Genomic DNA, 22518 nt, shown 5'->3' with positions numbered 1-22518 from the left:
AGGACCGGGTTGTATTGACTGCAATAAAGTGATAAAGGAATAAATTACTCAAGAAGAAAATATGTTGTGCTCATTACTGCTCCAAATGTGCTGATTCTACTCACTCATTAAGAGCTTCTTTAAATATCCTAACGTGGCTTTGTAGCAGAAAATATAGATTTCATTCATGGCAGAAACACACGATAATGAAAAGGGAAAAAGTTTAAAGGCACCAGAGCTTCATCTTTGCATTAGTAAAGATTTTGAGATTTTGTACCTACATTATGAGATGAAATTGGGAAATGGGTTCACACGTCCCCCTTCTTGGGTTCTTGGGTTTACACGTCCTCCTGTGGCACATCCCCCTGTGATAAATAAAGAATATTAGTGTCGTCACTCTACCTTAGTATAAAACTGCCTTGGATGACTGATTAGGAAGGGTTTTCTGAACATTTTGTGCTGCCACCATTGGTTCAAAATGAAATCCAGCTCTGGATGTCCTGGTCAACACATCTCAAACTGTAAATGTACAGAGATTTATCAAATACATAAAATAATGTAATTTCAATAAAGAGGTCAGTTATTTAATTCTGTATAGATGCCATGGAAAATGGGTGTAACTTGTGCAGGGACTCGTTTACACGTTTGGAGACAATCTAGAATATTATATGATCCAGGTTTCAGGTTTTATTTTGCCCTGGAAGCAATTGTAACCCCATGAAATGGTTAATGTTCATGAACTCTGTCTTTGTGCTCCTCCTTTTTCTTTCTTACACACACAACCAGGAAGTAACTGCTTCTGTTCAGAGAAACAGAAACTTTGCAGAGCACTAAGAAAATGGCAGAGGCCAGTATTTCAGTAACTCAGGATCAGTTCAGCTGTCCAGTGTGTCTGGATCTCCTGAAGGATCCAGTGACTACCCCGTGTGGTCACAGTTTCTGTAAGGTGTGTATTAATGACTGCTGGGATCAGGAGAATCAGAAGGGGGTCTACAGCTGTCCTCAGTGCAGACACACGTTCACTCCAAGGCCTGTTCTACACAGAAACAACATGCTGGCTGAAGTGGTGGAGAAACTGAAGAAGACTGAAGTCCGAGCTGCTTCTCCTGCTCACTGTTACGCTGGACCTGGAGATGTGGAATGTGATTTCTGTAGCGGGAGGAAACACAAAGCCGTCAAGTCGTGTCTGATGTGTCTGGCGTCCTTTTGTGAAACTCATCTGAAACCTCATTATGAAGTTCCTGGTCTGAAAAAACACACTTTAATCAAAGCCTCTGGAAATCTACAAGAGAAGATCTGCTCTGAGCATGATGAAGTGTTGAAGATCTACTGTCGTACCGACCAAAGCTTCATCTGTTATCTGTGTACGAAGCATGAACACAGAGGACATGACACAGTTGCAGCTGCAGCAGAACGATCTGAAAAACAGGTGTGTGTGTGTGTGTGTGTGTGTGTGTGTGTGTGTGTGTGTAAGAAAGGGAGAGAGCATTGGAATGTGTACTCATAATGTCTATATTGTCCTGTTTCGTCTTGTATAGTTAAATGTGTTGTGTTATTGATGTCTGTACTTTTGAGAGTCATTAATGGCTGGAACCATATTTCTTCACACACTTGGCTACTAAACTTGATTCTGATGTGCTTGAGGTCTGGCCTTGTGTGTGTGAGAGCTCATGTATAAAGCAGGGGGAGATGCAGGAGAAAAATAATATCTAAACAACTATTTCTGTTTACAGACTGAGCTGAAGGAGGAGCAGATTAAATTCCAGCAGAGAATCCAGGAGAAGCAGAAGAAGATGCAGGAGCTGAAACAGGCTGTGAACATTATAAAGGTGAGCAGTGAGCAGAGACGGAGCTGCTCCTAGAAACACACACAACATGGATATTGAGTTATTTAGAGTCTGTCGTAACTCAGACGCCATGCCCCAGTAGACATTACAATTAAGGGGCTCGATACTAAAATTAGTTTTAGTTATTCACTAATCAATTACCAATAAGTTTCAAAACTTCAAATAATACATTAACAAACTAAATGAAGACATCTTCCAGTCACGAATGAGAAGGAGCAAATCAGCTTTATTGCAGTCACCTCATGCCCGTCCCATGGAGCTCTCAGGAGAGAACCATCCTGACAGCAATGGCACCCGTCAGCTTTCACATGCGAGTGCGAATTTGATATTTTAAACAATCCTTACTTTTTTTATTTTGTTTTGTGTAGACTTGGTATAGAAACGTGTTTTACAAACCGGGGGTTTAGTTTGTCTTACTCTCATCCTGCCTGCATCTTAAGCTCATGCTCTTATAGAAACATCTTACTTCCTGTGTGTTTTGGACATTGTACCTCTTATACAAATTCTTGCAACTATTCTCCTACGTTCTTTATTATCTGATGATGTTTTGTGCCTATTAACCTATTACTCTTCTCATTTTTATATTTTTATATATTTTTATAAGATTTTTCCACTTGTTTCTACTTGTGTTTTGAATATATGTGCATATGCGGTTTGAGTACAGTTAAGGCATGTTGCCTGCATGCTGCCTGCTTATTTTACTATTTTGCTCTCTATTTTTCACCTCGAAAATCTCTTCCGGTTTATAAATTTTTTCTCCTCTAAATTTTTTCCCTTGTTTTTCAAAAACTGACGTTTTTTCTAATCCCTAACCTAATCTATCAGCCGTATCTGCTCTTCTTCTTCTTCTTCTTCTTCTTCTTTTGGCTGCTCCCATTAGGGGTCGCCACAGCGAATCATCCGTCTCCATACCAGCCTGTCCTCGACATCTGCCTCTTTCAACCCAACTACCTGCATGTCTTCCCTCACCACATCCATAAACCTCTTCCTTGGCCTTCCTCTTTTCCTACTTCCTGGTGGCTCAATCCTCAGCGCATGTCCAAACCATCTCAATCTCACCTCCCTCACCTTGTCACCAAAACATCCTACATGGGCTGTCCCTCTAATAAACTCATTTCTAATCTTGTCCATCCTCATCATTCCCAACGTAAACCTTAACAACTTCAGCTCTGCTACCTCCAGCTTCACCTCCTGTCTTTTGCCACTGTCTCTAGTCCATACAACATCTCAGGTCTCACCACAGTCCTATAAACTTTCCCTTTCACTCTCACAGATACTCTTCTAATACAAATCACTCCTGCTATCACTCTTCTCCACCCACTCCACCCTGCCTGCACTCTTTTCTTCACTTCCCCAACACACTCTCCATTACTTTGCACTGTTGACCCCAGGTACCTGAACTCCTCCACCTTCTCCACCTCTTCTCCCTGCAACTGCACCCCTCCACTGCCCTTCCTCTCATTCACACACATGTACTCTGTCTTACTCCTATTAACTTTCATTCCCCTTCTCTCCAGCGCATATCTCCACTCCTCCAGGCTCTTCTCAACCTGCTCTCTACTCTCACCACAAATCACAATATCATCCGCAAACATCATTGTCCAGGGAGACTCCTGTCTGACCTTGTCCTTTAATCTGTCCATCACCACTGCAAACAGGAAATGGCTCAGGGCCAATTCCTGATGCAGTCAGACCTTCACCTTGAACCCGTCTGTTGTTCCTACTGCACACTTCACTGCTGTCACACTGTCCTCATACATGTCCTGCACCACCCTCATACTTCTCTGACACACCTGACTTCCTCATACAATACCACAGCTCATCTCTCGGCACCCTGACATACGCTTTCTCTAAATCCAAAAATACAGAATGCAATTCCTTCTGACCTTCTCTATACTTCTCCATCAACATTCTCAAAGCAAATAATGCATCTCTGGTGCTCTTCCTCGGCATGAAACCATACTGTTGCTCACAGATATTCTCCTCTTCTCTCAGCCTGGCTTCCACTACTCTTTCCCATAACTTCATGGTGTGACTGATCAACTTAATTCCCCTGTAGTTACTGCAGGTCTGTACATCTCCCTTATGTTTAAAGATCAGTACCAGCACACTCCTTCTCCATTCCTCAGGCATCCTCCCACCTTCCAGAATCCTGTTAAACAATCTGGTTGAAAACTCCACTGCATCTCTCCTAAACATCTCCATGCTTCTACCGGTATGTCAGCTGGTCCAACCGACTTTCCGCTCTTCATCCTCTTAATCGCTGCTCTCACTCTTCCTCCTTACTAATTCTATACACTTCCTGCTTTACTATCTCCACATCACCCAACCTTCTCTCTCTCTCTTATTTTCCTCGTTCATCAGCTGCTCAAAATACTCCCTCCATCTTCTCAACACACTCTCCTCACTAGTCAACACATTTCCATATCCATCCTTTATTGCTCTAACTTGCAACACATACTTCTCAGCTCGAACCCTCTGCCTGGCCAATCGGTACAAATCCTTTTCTCCTTCCTTAGTGTCCAACCTCTCCTACAGCTCCTCATATGCCTTTTCCTTGGCTTTCGCCACATCCCTCTTCACCTGCTGCCGCATCTCCTTGTACTCCTGCCTACTTTTCTCATCACTCTGTTGATCCCACTTCTGTTTTGTTAACCTCATTCCCCTTATGCTCTCCTGCACTTCCTCATTCCACCACCACATCTCCTTGTCTTGCTTTCTATTTCCAGATGTCACACCAAGTACTTTTCTAGCTGTCTCCCTTATCACTCCTGCAGTAGTTTCCCAATCACCCAGCACCTCTTCACCACCACAGAGCCCCTGTCTGACCTCTTCCCTGAACCTCACTCTACAGTCTTCCTCCTTCAGTTTCCACCATCTTGTTCTTCTCTCAGTCCTCACTCTCCTCCTCTTCTTCTTCACCTATAAAATCATCCTACAGACCACCATCTAATGCTGTCTAGCTACACTGTGCCGCGCCAACACCTTACAGTCTCCAATCTCCTTCAGGTTGCATCTCCTGCATAGCACATAGTCCACCTGTGTGCACCTTCCTCCACTCTTATACGTTACCCTATGATCCTCCTTCTTCTTGAAAATACATATTCACCACTGCCATTTCCATCCTTTTAGCAAAACCTACCACCATCTGCTCTTCCACATTCCTCTCCTTAAAACCATACCTACCCATAACCTCTGTTCCCTTCCCCTACATGCCCATTAAAGTCTGCCCCAATCACCAATCATTCATTCTTAGGTACACCATCTACCACTTCATCTAATTCACTCCAGAATCTTTCCTTCTCCTTCATCTCACAACCCACTTGTGGAGCATAGGCACTGATGACATTTATCATCATCCCTTCAACTTCCAGCTTCACGATCATCACCCTATCAGAAACTCTCTTCACCTCCACTACACTCTTACTGTACTCTTCCTTCAGAATCCCCCCTACACAATTTCTCTTTCCATCCACACCATGATAAAACAGTTTAAACACCTCCAATGTTCCTGGCCTTACTCCCTTTCCACTTGGTCTCCTGAACACACAACATATCTACCATTCTCCTCTCCATCATATCAGCTACCTCTCTCCCTTTACCCGTCAAAGTACCAACATTTAAAGTACCAACCCGAACCTCCACTCTCCTAGACTTCTCCTTTTTCTGCTGTCTCTGTAAACATCTTCCTCCTTTACTTCTCCTCCTTCGGCCAACAGTAGTACAATTTCCAGTAGTACCCTGTTGGCCAACGATACCTGTGATGGTCGTTGGTAACCCGGGCCTCGACCGATCCGGTATGAAATTCTTATTTGTGATCCGCATATTTGATTTGGCACATGTTTTACGCTGGATGCCCTTCCTAACGCAACCCTCCCCATTTACCCGGGCTTGGGACCGGCACTAAGAGTGCACTGGCTTGTGCATCCATAATGGCTGGGTTTATCAGCCGTATCTGCTCACTCACCTTTATAACATGTATCACATTTACAAGCATTTTGATTATATAATGTATGCTAAACTTTATATATGATAAACTTTACTCTTTATTTTATATTATATATTATTATATTCATATTTATTATCATTATATTATAAACTGAACTAGCTAAATTTCTCAACAAGTCCCAGTAAGAGTGTGTATGTGTGTGTGTGTGTGTGTGTGTGTGTGTGTGTGTGTGTGTGTGTGTCCTAACAGCTCAGTGCACAGACAGCAGTAGATGACAGTGAGAAGATCTTTACTGAGATGATCAGCTTCATGGAGAAAAAGCGCTCGGAGGTGACAGAGCTGATCAGAGATCAGGAGAAGGCTGAACTGAGTGGAGCTGAACGACTCCTGGAGCAACTGGAGCAGGAGATTTCTGATCTTCAGAGGAGAATCATTGAGCTGGAGCAGCTTTCACACACACACGATCACATCCATTTCCTCCAGGTAACACAAAGTGTGTAAAGTCTATATAGTCACATGTATATTTCTCCACCTTTCTCCTTCTCCATGATGTTTTTCTTTCTCTCTGTAGAGATTCCAGTCTCTCAGTGTATCTTCTGGATGTGAGGACTCACCCAGCATCACTGTCCATCAACATCTCACATTTGATAGAGTGAGGAAATCAGTCTCTGATCTGAAAAAGAGATTTGAGGAACTCTGCCAGGAGAAATTCATCATAATTCATGAACATGGTGAGAGAAATTGTCCTGCTGGGAATCTTTACTTTCTCTGCAGCATGATGACGAGAGACAGAAACATTTCCCCAAAACACACAATAATGATTTTATATGATTATATGAACTTACTGTTATTGTTCTTCTCCACTGGAATGATCATTAGATGCAGTTACACTTATTACTCCTGTATTTATAGTGTTTTCAGCTACTCAACTATTAATAAAGGACACACATACATTTATTCCTCCTTTCTTACAAAGAGAGAGTGACAGAGTTCATAAGTCACATAAACAACATCATTCATTCATAACATTTATTCAGTAGTGATTAATTACCAAAGCAGCTCATTTCCTTCATCTAAATATGTCTCCTGTTTCTCCACAGCTGCAGCAGTTCAGATGATTTTACCCTCAGAACCACAGAGCAGAGAAGATTTTCTGTACTGTACGTGTAAAACACACACACACACACACACACACACACACACACACACACACACACACACATCTCACTCTCCATCTTCAGTACATGTTTTGATATATTTTTAATATCTGACACATTTCCATTGTTCTTGTGTTTAGATTTCTGTGATCTGACTCTGGATCCCAACACAGTATATTATTACCTCATTCTGTCTGAGAAGAACAAAGTGGTGACACTCAGTAACACAAACCAGCTGTACTCTGATCATCCAGAGAGATTTGACTCCTACTGGCAGGTGTTGAGTAAAGAGAGTGTGTGTGGACGCTGTTACTGGGAGGTGGAGTGGAGCAGTGATGGTTATGTGTACATATCAGTCTCATATAAAGACATCAGAAGGAAAGGACGGGGTTATGAGTGTTGTTTTGGAGGCAACAATCAGTCCTGGAGTCTGCAGTGTTCTTCTTCTTCTGTTTATTTCTATCACAACAAAGTTAAGACTGATCTGAAAGTTTCATCATCCTCCAGAATAGGAGTGTATGTGGATCACAGTGCAGGAACTCTGTCCTTCTACAGCGTCTCTGATACGATGAAGCTCCTCCACAGACTCCACACCACATTCACTCAGCCTCTATACGCTGGATTCTGGCTGCCTTTTTATGGAACAACTGTGAGATTATGTGATCAACAATGAAATATTAGAAATAACATATTGTTTCATTAAAAGTAGAAACTTTACGTTTTTATTAAAATAATATTTCAAATAAAGAAGCAAATTTTCCATTTCCAACATTTTATTCTCCATCAGAATCTTTTTCCTAAATAAATTTAGAATCAATCAGATTGAGAATTTTGCTGAATCAGAATCAGAATGAATCAGAATCTGGTTTCAGTCAGAATCGGTGTTAGAATTGTGTTTCAGTGATCAGGTACACGAGGGTACAGGAAATTTGATGGTGAACTCTGTGTATCACTGTTTTTGTATCACTGTACATATTGTTCACTCAGTTCACTGAGTGGACAATATGTACAGTGATACAAAAAATATAAAGAAGATCTGATTATATTTTGTATTTTATTTTATTAATTTTACATCTATGTATTTTATCCTGATATTATAATACTTATATAATTGTTTATAATTTTATTAATTTATTGTAATAATTCGAGGATGTGCCACGAATGACGTTCTACTTTTGTCCACCAGATGTCCCCATTTTCTCCCGTGTTGTTTTTCCCCACTGTCCTTGTTAAAGCGTTGCTGGGATTCGAGTCTCACGAGTCCCCGAGTCACTTCAGTCACAACTCAGTTAGCTACTTGTTGCTACAGTTGCTTGCTAACAACAAGTTAAACAACTAAATGTTGTAATTTACAATTTGTATTGATATCTGGTGTTAGTAACAAGATAACTCAAGTGATACGAGTAAGAGAAGAGAATGATTCATGAATCCCGAGTCATATGAATTCTGTTTATTTGAACATTGGGAGGTAAAACCCATACATTATCTCTCTCTCTCTCTCTCTCTCTCTCTCTCTCTCATCACTGTTCTCGTGGCATTATCTCCAGATCTTTTTTAAAGTTGTACATTATTTATAACAATTTTACTTCATTGTATAGAATTCAGTTAGCAATGTGATTTATTATTAGCATAAACATACTACAGACTTAGCCGGCCATGCACGTGCACGAAGAAGCTCCCCGGTTACCATGGCAACGACCCAAACAGAAGAGGGTATCTAAACAGCGTTTGACTCCAAACTCGTCACACACAAGATTAACATCGTCCACACTGGAGCTCATTTACCTCCATCACCTGATTAACAGTCACAGAAAACAGGATTTCACACTTAGTGTATTATAATTCACTTCATTTAGAACCTACTGCCTTTCTACTGCTATTACACACACACACACACACACACACACACAGATACAGGAAGTAGATTTCAGTGAAAGCGAATCTCAGAGCAAGAAAATGGATAAATTCAGCATTTCAGTAGATCAGCTTTCAGTAAATCAGTTCAGCTGTCCAGTGTGTCTGGATCTCCTGAAGGATCCAGTGGCTATCCCGTGTGGTCACAGTTTCTGTAAGGTGTGTATTAATGCCTGCTGGGATCAGAAGTATCAGAAGGGGGTCTACAGCTGTCCTCAGTGCAGACACAATTTTTTCAATCCAAGGCCTGTTCTACACAGAAACAACATGCTGGCTGAAGTAGTGGAGATACTGAAGAAGAATTTAGAAGTCCACTGTTACGCTAAATCTGGAGATGTGGAATGTGATTTATGCAGTGGGAGAAAACGCAAAGCCGTCAAGTCGTGTCTGATGTGTCTGGCCTCCTTTTGTGAAACTCATCTGAAACCTCACTACGAAGTTCCTTCCTGGGAGAAGCACAAGTTGATCGAGGTCTCTGAATATCTACAAGAGAAGATCTGCTCTGAGCACCATGAGGTTCTGAAGATATACTGTCGTACCGACCAAAGCTTCATCTGTTACTTGTGTACGATGCATGAACACAGAGGACATGACACAGTTGCAGCTGCAGCAGAACGAGCTGAAAAACAGGTGTGTGTGTGTGTGTGTGTGTGTGTGTGTGTGTGTGTGTGTCAGTCCTGAGACTCAGTATTAAAATGATCATTAGAACGTGCTTGAGTTTGAAGTTCAGGACAGCCATGTTTGAAGGTCACTAGGTCGTGTGTATCAGTATAACTGGACTTGATTTCTCCTATGACAGCTAGAACAACATTAGCCGTGTGTGTGTGAGAGCTCATGTATAAAGCAGGGGGAGATGCAGGAGAATAATAATATCTAAATAACTATAACTGTTTACAGACTCAGCTGAAGGAGGAGCAGATGAAATTCCAGCAGAGAATCCAGGAGAAGCAGAAGAAGGTGAAGAAGCTGAAACAGGCTGTGAACATTATAAAGGTGAGCAGTGAGCAGAGACGGAGCTGCTCCTAGAAACACACACAACATGGACATCGAGTCATTTAGAGACCCAGTAAAAGTGTGTGTGTGTGTGTGTGTGTGTGTGTGTGTGTGTGTGTGTGTGTGTGTGTGTGTGTGTGTGTGTGTACTAACAGCTCAGTGCACAAACAGCAGTAGATGATTTGGAGGTGATGGAAGATCAGGAGAAGGCTGAACTGAGTCAAGCTGAACTTCTGAAGCAACAGGAGCAGGAGATTTTTGATCTTCAGAGGAGAATCATTAAGATGGAGCAGCTTTCACACACACACGATCACATCCATTTCCTCCAGGTAACACAAAGTGTGTATAGTCTATATAGTCACATGTATATTTCTCCACCTTTCTCCTTCTCCATGATGTTTTGTCTTTGTAGATTTTCCCGTCTCTCTGTTTCTTTTCTGAATGTGAGGACTCACCCAGCGTCACTGTCAATCGTCTCTCACTTGACGGAGTGAGGAAATCTGTCTCTGATCTGAAAAAGAGATTTAAGGAATTCATCAAAATTCCTCAACTTGGTGAGAGAAATTGTCCTGCTGGGAATCTTTACTTTCTCTGCAGCATGATGACGAGAGACATTTCATATGATGACATGAACTTCCTGTTATTACTGTTATTTTTATTACAGTTACACTTTTTATTCACGTCTTAATCGTGTAAAAGCTTCTGATTCGTTTATAGAGGACACACACACATTCATTCACACTTTCCTACAGAGAGAGAGAGAGAGAGAGAGAGAGAGAGAGAGTCTCTATATAAAAATCTGAATTAAATTTCCACTCCTACAGAAGGTTTTCTAAAATAAAATGCTGATTAAATATCAGACACAAACTGGATCACTTTCAACTGTGTTTTTTCAGCACCTGATGTTTCTTTTATGTTTCTGTGTCTCCACAGCAGTTCAGAGGATTTTACATTCAGAAACAAAGAGCAGACAAGATTTTCTTCACTGTATGTGTAAAACACACACACACACACACACACACACACACACACACACACACACACACACACGTCTCACGACTCCACATATTTTGATTAATATCTAATGATTGTTCATGTGTTTAGATTTCTGTGATCTGACTCTGGATCCCAACACAGTAAATTATTACCTCATTCTGTCTGAGAAGAACAAAGTGGTGACACGCAGTTAGACAAAGCAGCCGTACTCTGATCATCCAGAGAGATTTAACTCCTATGAGCAGGTGTTGAGTAAAGAGAGTGTGTGTGGACGCTGTTACTGGGAGGTGGAGTGGAGCGATGAGGACTGTGTGTTAATATCAGTCTCATATAAAGATATCAGAAGGAAAGGACGGGGTAATGAGCACTGGTTTGGAGGCAACAACCAGTCCTGGAGTCTGCAATGTTCTTCTTCTTCTCTCTGTTTCTATCACAACAACATAATGACTGATCTCAGAGTTCCATCACCGTCCAGAATAGGAGTGTATGTGGATCACAGTTCAGGAACTCTGTCCTTCTACAGCGTCTCTAATAGGTTGAAGCTTCTCCACAGCCTCCACACCACATTCACTCAGCCTCTATACGCTGGATTCCTCCTGCCTTTTAATGGAACTGCAAAGTTATGCCCTTTTGAGTGAATCATTTTATATATATATATATATATATATATATATATTTACAAAACCTACATAAAAATGACCATCATTTTATTTCTGAATGTTTAATACAGTATTAAAAAATCAAATTTACTGTATCTTGTACATAAAAACTGTGAAGTATAAGAAAGCATTAAAATATTAAGACCTTAAAATGTCAACAATTAATATAATTTTCTATAACAAGCAGTTTTTTTATTATTTAATTTTCATTCCAAGGAATTGTGTATTAATATTTTCCTCTCTCACACTGCATTGGAGATAAAAGTACTAAATGGACTAAATAAGTGTTATTTTTATATAATAATATGATGTTTCAGATGAGGTTTCAGATGAGTTTCACAAAATGAAGTCAAAAACACCAGACAGGACTTGACAGCCTTGTTTTGTCAAAACACAAAAATCACATTTCACATCTCAAGGTCCAGTAAAACAGTGAGCAGGAGAAGCACTTCAGTCTTCCTCAGTTTCTCCACCACTTCACCCAGCATGTTGTTTTTGTGTAGAACAGGCTTTGGAGTGAACGTGTGTCTGCACTGAGGACAGCTGTAGATGCCCTACTGATTCTCCTGATCCACTTTTAACAATGAACATTGTCTCAAAGCAGCTTTACACAGACAATGTGGTAATAAAAATGAATCTATATGAATTTATAAGTGTAAGTTTGTCCCTGATGAGCGAGCCGGTGGTGACTCTCCGAGATGGCATTTTCCTGCATGTACTGTCTACACTGAGAATGGGAAATCAGTTTTGTTTTTCTGGACTGTCCAGTTACTTTCTGGTAGTGTGTGTTTGATAGAGAGAAGTAGGAGGATCAGAAAAACAGGAAGGTTATAAAAACTCATGTTAACCATTTCATTTCCTCTCGGTATATAAATATTACCCATGTAACTACACTTACTGGGATACATTTCTTGTAATACAGACAGAGTTTAAAGTTTCTGGGGGGTTTTTGCCTCATGACACCTCAAACACAACTCTCAGCCATATTGATCAATTACAATTGTTACAATTGCAAAACTTATTCAGTGACATCTTTATACAATAAAAATGTAAAGCTACAGCTTTATTTCTGACTGTTACAAAGCACTCATACTAGAGATTCTTCCATATATGTAAAGGAAAGTCACCATTTTAGTGATTGAACACTTTTTATAAACTATGTGGAACATTCAAATTTCCTGTGAATGAGCTGTTGCAATAGAAATGATTCATTACCTTGAACCAGTCTGTCTTTCCTACTGCACACTTCACTGTCCTCGTACATGTCCTGCACCACCCTCACATACTTCTCTGACACACCAGACTTCCTCATACAATTCCACAACTCCTCTCTCGGCACTCTGTCGTACGCTTTCTCTAAATCCACAAATACACAATGCAATTCCTTCTGTCCTTCTCTATACTTCTCCATCAACATTCTCAAAGCAAATAAGGCATCTGTGGTGCACATCCTCGGCATGAAACCATACTGTTGCTCACAGATGGTCACCTCTTCCCTCCTGGCTTCCACTGCTGGCTTCCACTACTCTTTCCCATAACTTCATGGTGTGACTGATCAACTTAATTCCCCTGTAGTTACTGCAGGCCAGTACATCTCCCTTATGCTTAAAGATCAGTACCAGCACACTCCTTCTCCATTCCTCAGGCATCCTCCCACCTTCCAGAATCCTGTTAAACAATCTGGTTAAAAACTCCACTGCATCTCTCCTAAACATCTCCATGCTTCTACCGGTATGTCAGCTGGTCCAACCGACTTTCCACTCTTTATCCTCTTAATTGCTGCTCTCACTTCCTCCTTACTAATCCTATCCACTTCCTTCTTTACCAACTCCACATCATCCAACCTTCTCTCTCTCGCTCATTTTCCTTGTTCATCAGCTACTCAAAATAATCCCTCCATCTTCTCAACACACTCTCCTCACTAGTCAACACATTTCCATCTCCATCCTTTATTGCACTAACTTGCAACACATCCTTCTCAGCTCGATCCCTCTGCCTAGCTAATCGGTACAAATCCTTTTCTCCTTCCTTAGTGTTCAACCTCTCATACAGCTTCTCATATGCCTTTTCCGATGCTGTCTAGCTACACTGTCCCCCGCCAACACCTTACAGTCTCCAATCTCTTTCAGGTTGCATCTCCTACATAGAACATAATCCACCTGTGTGCACCTTCCTCCACTCTTATATGTCACCCTATGATCCTCCTTCTTCATAAAATAAGTGTTCACCAATGTCATTTCCATCCTTTTAGCAAAATCTACAACCATCTGCCCTTCCACATTCCTTCTTCTTTAGTCCATACATTCCCCTAACCTCCTCATCATTAAACCCACCTCCAATGTTACTGGCCTTACTCCCTTTCCACTTGGTCTCCTGAACACACACATATCTACCTTTCTTCTCTCCATCATATCAGCTACCTCTCTCCCTTTACCAGTCATAGTACCAACATTTAAAGTACCAACCCTAACCTCTACTCACCTAAACTTCTCCTTTCCCTGCCGTCTTTGTAGACGTCTTCCTCCTCTCCTTCTCCTCCTTCGGCCAACAGTAGCCCAATTTCCACCGGTACCCTGTTGGCTAACGATACCTGTGCCGGTCGTTGTTAACCTGGGCCTCGACCGATCCGGTATGAAATTCTTATGTGTTATCCGCATATTTGATTTGGCACGTTTTACGCTGGATGCCCTTCCTAACGCAACCCTCCCCATTTACCCGGGCTTGGACCGGCACTAAGGCCTCCCTAATGGCTGGGTTTGGCGACGTGCTTAATATGGTTTATTAATTATAGACATAAAGTTCCCTCAGTGGACAGTAAAGGGAGGCAACCTGCTGTTTACTGAATTGGAGTTTTATTTTGTAACATTACCATTTATCATGCAGCCATTACCAGAGTAATCACAATAATGAGAGCAGAAACCCTCTTTCTGTCACTTCATTCTGTTTTAGACAAAATGCACTGTGCTATTGCTATATCACAAGAAGGATGTAACTGTGAGCACTCTTTTACACATATGCAGGCAATTCAATCAGGTAACACATTTAGATATAGTTTAAAATGAGCTCAATAACATAAGGGCATTTTATGCCTCAGAACATAAAGCAGTCATATTTTACATATTGTGGTGGACACGAACACTACACAGTGACCCCTTACATTAAATTGGTGAAAGAAACAATAAATTGAGCAGTATTGGCAGTATGAGAACCAGGAACTTTAACAGTTTCCCACAGATGTGTGTTATTAGATTAGTTTTGTCACATCACAAATTTGATGTGACAAAACAAAACTGTCAATGGCAAGGACAATGAATATACAAAATCAGATTAAATAATAAATCAAGTGTAATTGCCTGATGTGCGCATCATGGCGGATTTTGGTGCTTGATTTGAGACTTGCAAACTTGAGACTTGAGACTTGAAACTTACTTGATATTTCAAGTAAAATATATCGGATAAGATTGTGAAACAGCATTTTACTACCCATGTAGAGGCAGACTTTGACATAAAAAATGTAATATTACTTTGTTTTCTTAAAAGGCAACTGAGGAAACATGACATTTCTTCCTTTCTCTTTAATAATTTCAGTTAACTAATCTTCTTAGGATTCTGGTCTGTTCTGCCCTTTTCGTCTCTTATTTTTATACTGTATCAGTATCATCACTTATCTGCCCCACCAGATGTCGCCAAAGTGTTCCCGAGAACCTCATTAGTGCCCACTGCTTCCACCTGTATATCAGCCATTTTAGTATTTAATTTGCTTGGAACAGCCTGGTGGTGACGTGCACTTTGCCAAAAAAGCGAGGAAAAGATCTAACAAATGAAAATTAGAATAAAATTCTGAATTAAGAGTGATAAAGTTGTTTACTCACATTACTAATTTTATTTCAAATCATATAATCTCACAGTGGATCCTTTACCACCTATCCAGAATCCAGCGTATAGAGGCTGAGTGAATGTGGTGTGGACTCTGTGGAGAAGCTTCATCCTATCAGAGACGCTGTAGAAGGACAGAATTCCTGCACTGTGGTCCACATAAACTCCTATTCTGGAGGATGAAGGAACCTTGTGATTAATATAATTGTTGTTGTGCCAAAAACAGAAAGAAGAAGAAGAACACTCCAGACTCCAGGACTGATTGTTGCATCCAAACACACACTCATCACCCCGTCCTTTCCTGCTCATGTCTTTATATGAGACTGATATGTCCATTTCCACACCGTTCCACTCCACCTCCCAGTAACAACGTCCACACACACTCTCTTTACTCAACACCTGCTCATAGGAGTCAAATCTCTCTGGATGATCAGAGTACGGCTGCTTTGTCTCACTGACTGTCACCACTTTGTTCCTCTCAGACAGAATGAGGTAATAATTTACTGTGTTGGGATCCAGAGTCAGATCACAGAAATCTAAACACATGAACAATGGAAATGTGTCAGATATAAATAAAAAATTATAAAAAAAAAAAAAAAAAAAAATTATATATATATATATATATATATATATATATATATATATATATATATATATATATATATATATATATGTGTGTGTGTGTGTGTGTGTGTGTGTGTGTGTGTGTGTGTGTGTGTGTGTGTGTGTGTTTTACACGTACAGTTCAGAAAATCTTCTCTGCTCTTTGGATCTGAGGGTAAAATCATCTTAACTGCTGCATCTGTGGAGAAAAACACAGTTGAAAGTGATCCAGTTTGTGTCTGATATTTAATCAGTATTTTATTTTAGAAAACCTTCTGTAGGAGTGGAAATTAAATTCTGATTTTAATAGAGACTCTCTCTCTCTCTCTCTCTCTCTCTCCTCTATGCTTTATTAATGGTAAAATAACTAAAAACGAATCAGAAGCTTTTACACGATTAAGACGTGAATAAAAAGTGTAACTGTAATAAAAATAACAGTAATAACAGGAAGTTCATGTCGTCATATGAAATGTCTCTCGTCATCATGCTGTAGAGAAAGTAAAGATTCCCAGCAGGACAATTTCTCTCACCATGTTGAGGGATTTTGATGAATTCCTTAAATCTCTTTTTCAGATCAGAGACAGATTTCCTCACTCCGTCAAGTGAGAGACGATTGACGGTAACACTGGTCGAGTCCTCACATACAGAAGAGAGACCAAGAGACTGAAAACTCTACAGAAAGAAAGAAAAGAAACATCATGGAGGAGGAGAAAGGTGAAGAAATATACATGGGAATAAATCTCTATGTACATGGGTGACATGGGGGTGACATAACATTTCATTGTTAAAATACTGTTTACCAATAGACATTTTATGTCTCCATGTTGATAGGGAGCAGCAGAACAAATTAAGCGATGGGTTGCGTCAATTTTGTGCATTAGTTTATCGTTGGTACAAAAAAAAAAAAGAGAGAAAATAGACGATCCGAGTAAACGACAGCGTCCCAATAAATACAGACCCTTTGCTCAGTATTTATTAGAAGCACCCTTTTGATCTAATAGAGCCAGGAGTCTTTTTGGGAAAGATGCAACAAGTTTTTTATACCTGGATTTGTCGATCATCTGCCATTCCTCCTTTCAGATCCTCTCCAGTTCTGTCAGGATGGATGGTAAATGTTGGTGGACAGCCATTTTTAGGTCTCTCCAGAGATGCTCAATTGGGTTTAAGTCAGGGCTCTGGCTGGGCCATTCAAGAACAGTCATGGAGTTGTTGTGAAGCCACTCCTTCGTTATTTTAGCCATGTGCTTAGGCTCATTGTCTTGTTGGAAGGCAAACCTTCGGCCCAGTCTAAGGTCCAAAGCACTCCGGAGAAGGTTTTCATACAGAATATCCCTGTACTTGGCCGCATTCATCTTTCCCTCTATCTTTTCCTGAAAAACACCCCCACAGCATGATGCTGCCACCACCATGCTTCACTGTTGGGACTGTATTGGAAAGGTGATGAGCAGTGCCTGGTTTTCTCCACACATACCACTTAGAATTAAAGCCAAAAAGTTCTATCTTGGTCTCATCAGACCAGAGAGTCTTATTTCTCTTCAGGTGTTTTTTAGCAAACTCCATGCGGGCTTTCATGTGTCTTGCACTGAGGAGAGGCTTCCGTCGGGCCACTCTGCCATAAAGCCCCGACTGATGGAGGGCTGCAGTGATGGTTGACTTTCAACAACTTTCTCCCATCTCCCGACTGCATCTCTGGAGCTCAGCCACAGTGATCTTTGGGTTCTTCTTTACCTCTCTCACCAAAGTTCGTCTTCCCCAATAGCTCAGTTTGACCAGACGGCCAACTCTAGCAAGGGTTCTGGTTGTCCCAAACGTCTACCGTTTGAGGATTATGGAGGCCACTGTGCTCTTAGGAACCTTAAGTGCTGCAGAATTTTTTTGTAACGGCCAGATCTGTGCCTTGCCACAATTCTCTCTCTGAGCTCTTCAGGCAGTTCCTTTTACGTCATGATGCTCATTTGCTCTGACATGCATTGTGATCTGTAAGGTCTTAAATAGACAGGTGTGTGGCTTTCCTAATCAAGTCTAATCAGTATAATCAAACACAGCTGGACTCAATTGAAGGTGTAGAACCATCTCAAGGATGATCAGAAGAAATGGATAGCACCTGAGTTAAATATATGAGTGTCACAGCAAAGGGTCTGAATACTTAGGACCATGTGATATTTCAGTTTTTCTTTTTTAATAAATCTGCAACAATGTCAACAATTCTGTGTTTTTCTGTCAATATGGGGTGCTGTGTGTACATTAATGAGGAAAAGAAATGAACTTAAATGATTGTAGCAAATGGCTGCAATATAACAAAGAGTGAAAATTTGAGGGGGTCTGAATACTTTCTGTACCAACTGTATATCTGGCATTGGTCGTGCTTTATTCTATATAAAACATATGAGAAACACAATGAGGCAATGAATGTGTGGATGAAGATCACACTTTGTGTTACCTGGAGGAAATGGATGTGATCGTGTGTGTGTGAAAGCTGCTCCAGCTCATTGACTTTCCCCTGAAGATCAGAAATCTCCTGATCCAGTTGCTCCAGGAGTCGTTCAGGTCGACTCAGTTCAGCCTTCTCCTGATCTCTGATCATATCCATCATCTCTGAGTACTTTTTCTCAATGGAGCTGATCGTCTCAGTAAAGATCTTCTCACTGTCATCTACTGCTGTCCGTGCACTGAGCTGTTAGGGCAAACACACACACACACATACAAATTACTCGATGTTCATGTTGTATGTGTTTCTAGGAGCAGCTCCGTCTCTGCTCACTGCTCACCTTTATAATGTTCACAGCCTGTTTCAGCTCCTGCACCTTCTTCTGCTTCTCCTGGATTCTCTGCTGAAATTTCATCTGCTCCTCCTTCAGCTGAGTCTGTAAACAGTTATAGTTGTTTAAATATTATTATTCTCCTGCATCTCCCCCTGCTTTATACATGAGCTCTCACACACACACACACACGGCTAATGTTGTTCTAACTGTCATAGGAGAAATCAAGTCCAGTTATACTGATACACACGACCTAGTGGCCTTCAAACATGGCTGTCCTGAACTTCAAACTCAAGCACATTCCAATGATCATTTTAATACTGAGACTCAGGATTGACACACACACACACACACACACACACACACACACACACACACACACCTGTTTTTCAGATCGTTCTGCTGCAGCTGCAACTGTGTCATGTCCTCTGTGTTCATGCATCGTACACAAGTAACAGATGAAGCTTTGGTCGGTACGACAATAGATCTCAACCAGTTTATCATGCTCAGAGCAGATCTTCTCTTGTAGATTTCCAGAGGCTTCGATTAACTTGTGCTTCTTCCAGGAAGGAACTTCATAATGAGGTTTCAGATGAGTTTCACAAAAGGAGACCAGACACATCAGACACGACTTGACGGCTTTGCGTTTTCCCCCGCTGCATAAATCACATTCCACATCTCCAGGTCCAGCGTCCCAACGAGCAGTTTGGGTTTCTGAGTTCTTCAGGTTCTCCACCACTTCAGCCAGCATGTTGTTTCTGTGTAGAACAGGCCTTGGATTGAAAGTGTGTCTGCACAGAGGACAGCTGTAGACACCAATCCAATCCTCCCGATCCCAGGAGCCATTAATACACACGTTACAGAAACTGTGACCACACGGGGTAGCCACTGGATCCTTCAGGAGATCCAGACACACTGAACATCTGAACTGATTTACTGAAAGCTGAACTACTGAAATGCTGGATTCAGCCATTTTCTTGCCAATGTGGATGATGTTGATCTCGTGCGCTGTTTAAAAACCCTCCTCTGTTTGGGTCGTTGCCATGGTAACCGGGGAGCTTCTTCGTGCACGTGCTGCCGGCGAGAGAGAGAGAGAGAGAGAGAGAGTTTGTATGAGTTTCATCTTCCGACGAACTACAATAAACCAAATGTTGTGATCTTACGAGCTCCTTGTCTGCGGTCAATTCAACCGCGCTTTTATTATTATTTTTTTGTCCTTATTTGCGCGCCTAATCCTGTATTTACGGTATGGGTGCTTGAGATGAGCGAATCCGGATTCATCCAGGTAAAATAACCCGATTCTTTATATGACTCGGGATTCATGAATCATTCTCTTCTTTGACGTGTATCACTTGAGTTATCTTGTTACTAACACCAGATATAAATACAAATTGTAAATTACAAAATTTAGTTGTTTAACTTGTTGTTAGCAAGCAACTGTAGCAACAAGTAGCTAACTGAGTTGTGACTGAAGTGACTCGGGGACTCGTGAGACTCGAATCCCAGCAACGCTTTAACAAGGACAGTGGGGAAAAACAACATGGGAGAAAATGGGGACATCTGGTGGACAAAAGTAGAACGTCATTCGTGGCACATCCTCGAATTATTACAATAAATTAATAAAAATGAAAAGCAATTATATAAAAGCAGAACAAGTCATTTCTGGTTTCATTATAAATTAAGAAACCTGACCTTGACCCATGTCAGCTGTCCAACTACAGGCCAATATTAAATCTCTTCTTTTTTTAGAAAAGGTTGTAGCACAGCAGTTCTGCTCACATCTACTTATGAATAACATTTTTGAAATGTATCAGTCAGGATTGCAGCCTCATCAAAGCACAGAGACGGCGCTAGTTAAGGTGGTAAATGACCTGGTATTGGTCTCTGATCAGGGTTTTGTCTCCTTATTTGTTTTGCTCGACCTTAGTGCAGCTTTTGACACCATTGATCATACTATACTGCTTGCTGGACTGGAGAACGTTGTAGGAATAAAGGGAACAGCTCTCTCTTGGCTCAGGTCTTATTTGACTGATCGCTATCAGTTTGTTGATGTAAATGGTGAGTTCTCCACACTTTCTAAAGTAAAGTTTGGTGTTTCTGCAAGGATCTGTCTTAGGCCCACTGCTTTTCTCTTTATATATGCTGCCTCTGGGGGAAATTATACATAATCATGGTATTCGCTTCCATTGCTATGCTGATGATACACAGTTGTATATTTCAGCAAAGCCAGATGAGAGAGATCAGCTTAACAATGAAAAATTGTTGAGTACATTTACTAGGACCACATGCAGCTAGAAGCAAACTTTCCGATTATGTAGCATCTCTGGATGATGTTTCTGTTTCAGCATGTATGGCTGTCAAAGACCGTGGTGTGATTATTGACCCTATTCTTTCCTTTGAGGCTCATGTGAATAATATTACCAGGATCCCCTTCTTTCACCTTAGAAATATTACTAAAATTAAAAATATGATGTCGTTACAGGATGCAGAAAAAGTAGTTCATGCTTTTGTTACTTCTAGATTAGACTACTGTAACGCTTTGCTGCCTGGGTGTTCGAAAAAGTGCATAAATAAGCTTCAGTTAGTTCAGAATGCAGCAGCAAGAGTCCTCACGAGATCTAGAAGATATGACCACATCACTCCTGTTTTAATTAGTCTACACTGCTCCCAATCAAATCTCGCATTGATTAAAAAATACTACTACTGACGTATAAAGCACTTAACGGTCTCCCACCGCAGTATCTGAGTGAACTTCTGTACCAGTATGATCCTCCACGCCTACTTAGATCAAAAGGTGCTGGCTATCTGTTGGTTCCTCAAATAATGAAGACTACAGCAGGGGGCAGATCTTTCTCTTATTAAGTCTCAGTGTTCAAGTCGAGGTTGAAAACATATTTATTTAGTCAAGCTTTTTATCATTAGATTTTTTCTTAGGTAAAGGCTCAGATCTGGAGGGATCATAGATATCGAGTGTTTGGTGAACTGGGATATTTGTATGCTGTCGTCCCCTCACTTTCACACGTTCACTCAGGTTTGTTGACGGTGGTGTGGTGGGTCGTCTTTTATCCCAGAGATCACTCATGTTGGTGTTACCTTCTGGTTCTCCCTTTTAGCTATGCTGCCATAGCGACTCTTGCCGGAGTCCAAACTGCACAGTGATAATAACTTTCATACAACAATAAGGACATTTAATAATCCATATCCTTCTTTTCCTTTCACCCTCTTCTCTCTCTCTCTCTCTCTCTCTCTCTCTCTCTCTCTCTCTCTCTCTCTCTCTCTCTCTCTCTCTCTCTCTCGGTCGAGTTAAACATGCTACTGAGGCTCCAGTGACCACTGTTCCTGCCCCTTTCCCCTCCGTGGATCTTCCCACTTCGTCGAACCTCGAAGTTCTCCACAAGACCTCACCATGGTATTAAACTTAGCTGAGCAGATGCCAAGTGCAATAACGACCACTGTATAGCAGAACCAGAAAGACCAAACCAGTTTTGTAGCTGAATCAGTGATGTCTTGAAGTCAACTGGATTAAAAGCAGCACTGCTGTCTAGAAGAACAAAACTGGATAAAGCACCTGAGTGTGGATTTAATTTAAGATCATTTAATACTTTCAATAATAATTTCTGTGCCATTATAAGCCAAAAATCCAGACTAAATACATTATTTAGTGTATGAATTAAGAAAATTATTTATTACATCAATACATCATTCACAATCAGCTTGAGGAAATTGTTAATACCGGAGCCATCAGTGTTTTATTTATTCAGAAATGGCCTGACAAGCTTTGTATTA

The 22518-nt window shown here is 40.9% G+C and overlaps 3 protein-coding genes across 3 annotated transcripts; 2 read left to right on the top strand and 1 right to left on the bottom strand.

Moving 5' to 3' along the window:
* The first annotated feature begins 794 nt into the window (after nt 1-794).
* Nucleotides 795-7703, top strand: LOC124401379 (tripartite motif-containing protein 16-like). The gene is made up of 6 exons (XM_046873664.1): nt 795-1408; nt 1713-1808; nt 6025-6258; nt 6347-6506; nt 6876-6935; nt 7073-7703. The coding sequence occupies exons 1-6, from the start codon at nt 818-820 to the stop codon at nt 7603-7605; spliced, it is 1674 nt and encodes a 557-aa protein (XP_046729620.1). The 5' UTR covers nt 795-817; the 3' UTR covers nt 7606-7703.
* A 746-nt stretch (nt 7704-8449) lies between these two features.
* LOC124401426 (E3 ubiquitin/ISG15 ligase TRIM25-like) lies at nt 8450-11529 on the top strand. The gene is made up of 7 exons (XM_046873740.1): nt 8450-8751; nt 8886-9476; nt 9744-9839; nt 9995-10168; nt 10252-10393; nt 10773-10826; nt 10944-11529. Exons 2-7 carry the CDS (start codon nt 8889-8891, stop codon nt 11027-11029), a joined length of 1140 nt encoding a protein of 379 aa, XP_046729696.1. The 5' UTR covers nt 8450-8751; nt 8886-8888; the 3' UTR covers nt 11030-11529.
* A 2766-nt stretch (nt 11530-14295) lies between these two features.
* LOC124401408 (tripartite motif-containing protein 16-like) lies at nt 14296-20450 on the bottom strand. Its single transcript, XM_046873704.1, has 6 exons — nt 19115-20450; nt 18742-18837; nt 18414-18647; nt 16504-16645; nt 16113-16172; nt 14296-15906 (listed from the first exon to the last, which is right to left on the bottom strand). Exons 1-6 carry the CDS (start codon nt 19703-19705, stop codon nt 15377-15379), a joined length of 1653 nt encoding a protein of 550 aa, XP_046729660.1. The 5' UTR covers nt 19706-20450; the 3' UTR covers nt 14296-15376.
* Between the last annotated feature and the right edge of the window lie 2068 nt (nt 20451-22518).

Source organism: Silurus meridionalis, chromosome 18 (genome assembly GCF_014805685.1).
Source record: "Silurus meridionalis isolate SWU-2019-XX chromosome 18, ASM1480568v1, whole genome shotgun sequence".
NCBI classification, from domain to species: Eukaryota; Metazoa; Chordata; class Actinopteri; order Siluriformes; family Siluridae; genus Silurus; species Silurus meridionalis.
The sequence above is the reverse complement of the archived record's forward strand: the minus strand, read 5'-3'. Positions and strand labels throughout refer to the sequence as shown.

What these genes read in the sequence shown, in the direction of transcription:
- LOC124401379 (XM_046873664.1), top strand. Translation starts at nt 818, where the DNA reads ATGGCAGAGGCCAGTATTTCAGTAACTCAGGATCAGTTCAGCTGTCCA. An exon ending in CATCATAATTCATGAACATG is followed by an intron (nt 6,507 to 6,875) that starts GTGAGAGAAATT and finishes GTTTCTCCACAG; the next exon opens with CTGCAGCAGTTCAGATGATT. An exon ending in CAGAGAAGATTTTCTGTACT is followed by an intron (nt 6,936 to 7,072) that starts GTACGTGTAAAA and finishes TCTTGTGTTTAG; the next exon opens with ATTTCTGTGATCTGACTCTG.
- LOC124401426 (XM_046873740.1), top strand. Translation starts at nt 8,889, where the DNA reads ATGGATAAATTCAGCATTTCAGTAGATCAGCTTTCAGTAAATCAGTTC. An exon ending in AGGCTGTGAACATTATAAAG is followed by an intron (nt 9,840 to 9,994) that starts GTGAGCAGTGAG and finishes GTGTACTAACAG; the next exon opens with CTCAGTGCACAAACAGCAGT. An exon ending in CATCAAAATTCCTCAACTTG is followed by an intron (nt 10,394 to 10,772) that starts GTGAGAGAAATT and finishes GTGTCTCCACAG; the next exon opens with CAGTTCAGAGGATTTTACAT.
- LOC124401408 (XM_046873704.1), bottom strand. Translation starts at nt 19,705, where the DNA reads ATGGCTGAATCCAGCATTTCAGTAGTTCAGCTTTCAGTAAATCAGTTC. An exon ending in AGGCTGTGAACATTATAAAG is followed by an intron (nt 18,648 to 18,741) that starts GTGAGCAGTGAG and finishes TTGCCCTAACAG; the next exon opens with CTCAGTGCACGGACAGCAGT. An exon ending in CAGAGAAGATTTTCTGAACT is followed by an intron (nt 15,907 to 16,112) that starts GTACGTGTAAAA and finishes TCATGTGTTTAG; the next exon opens with ATTTCTGTGATCTGACTCTG.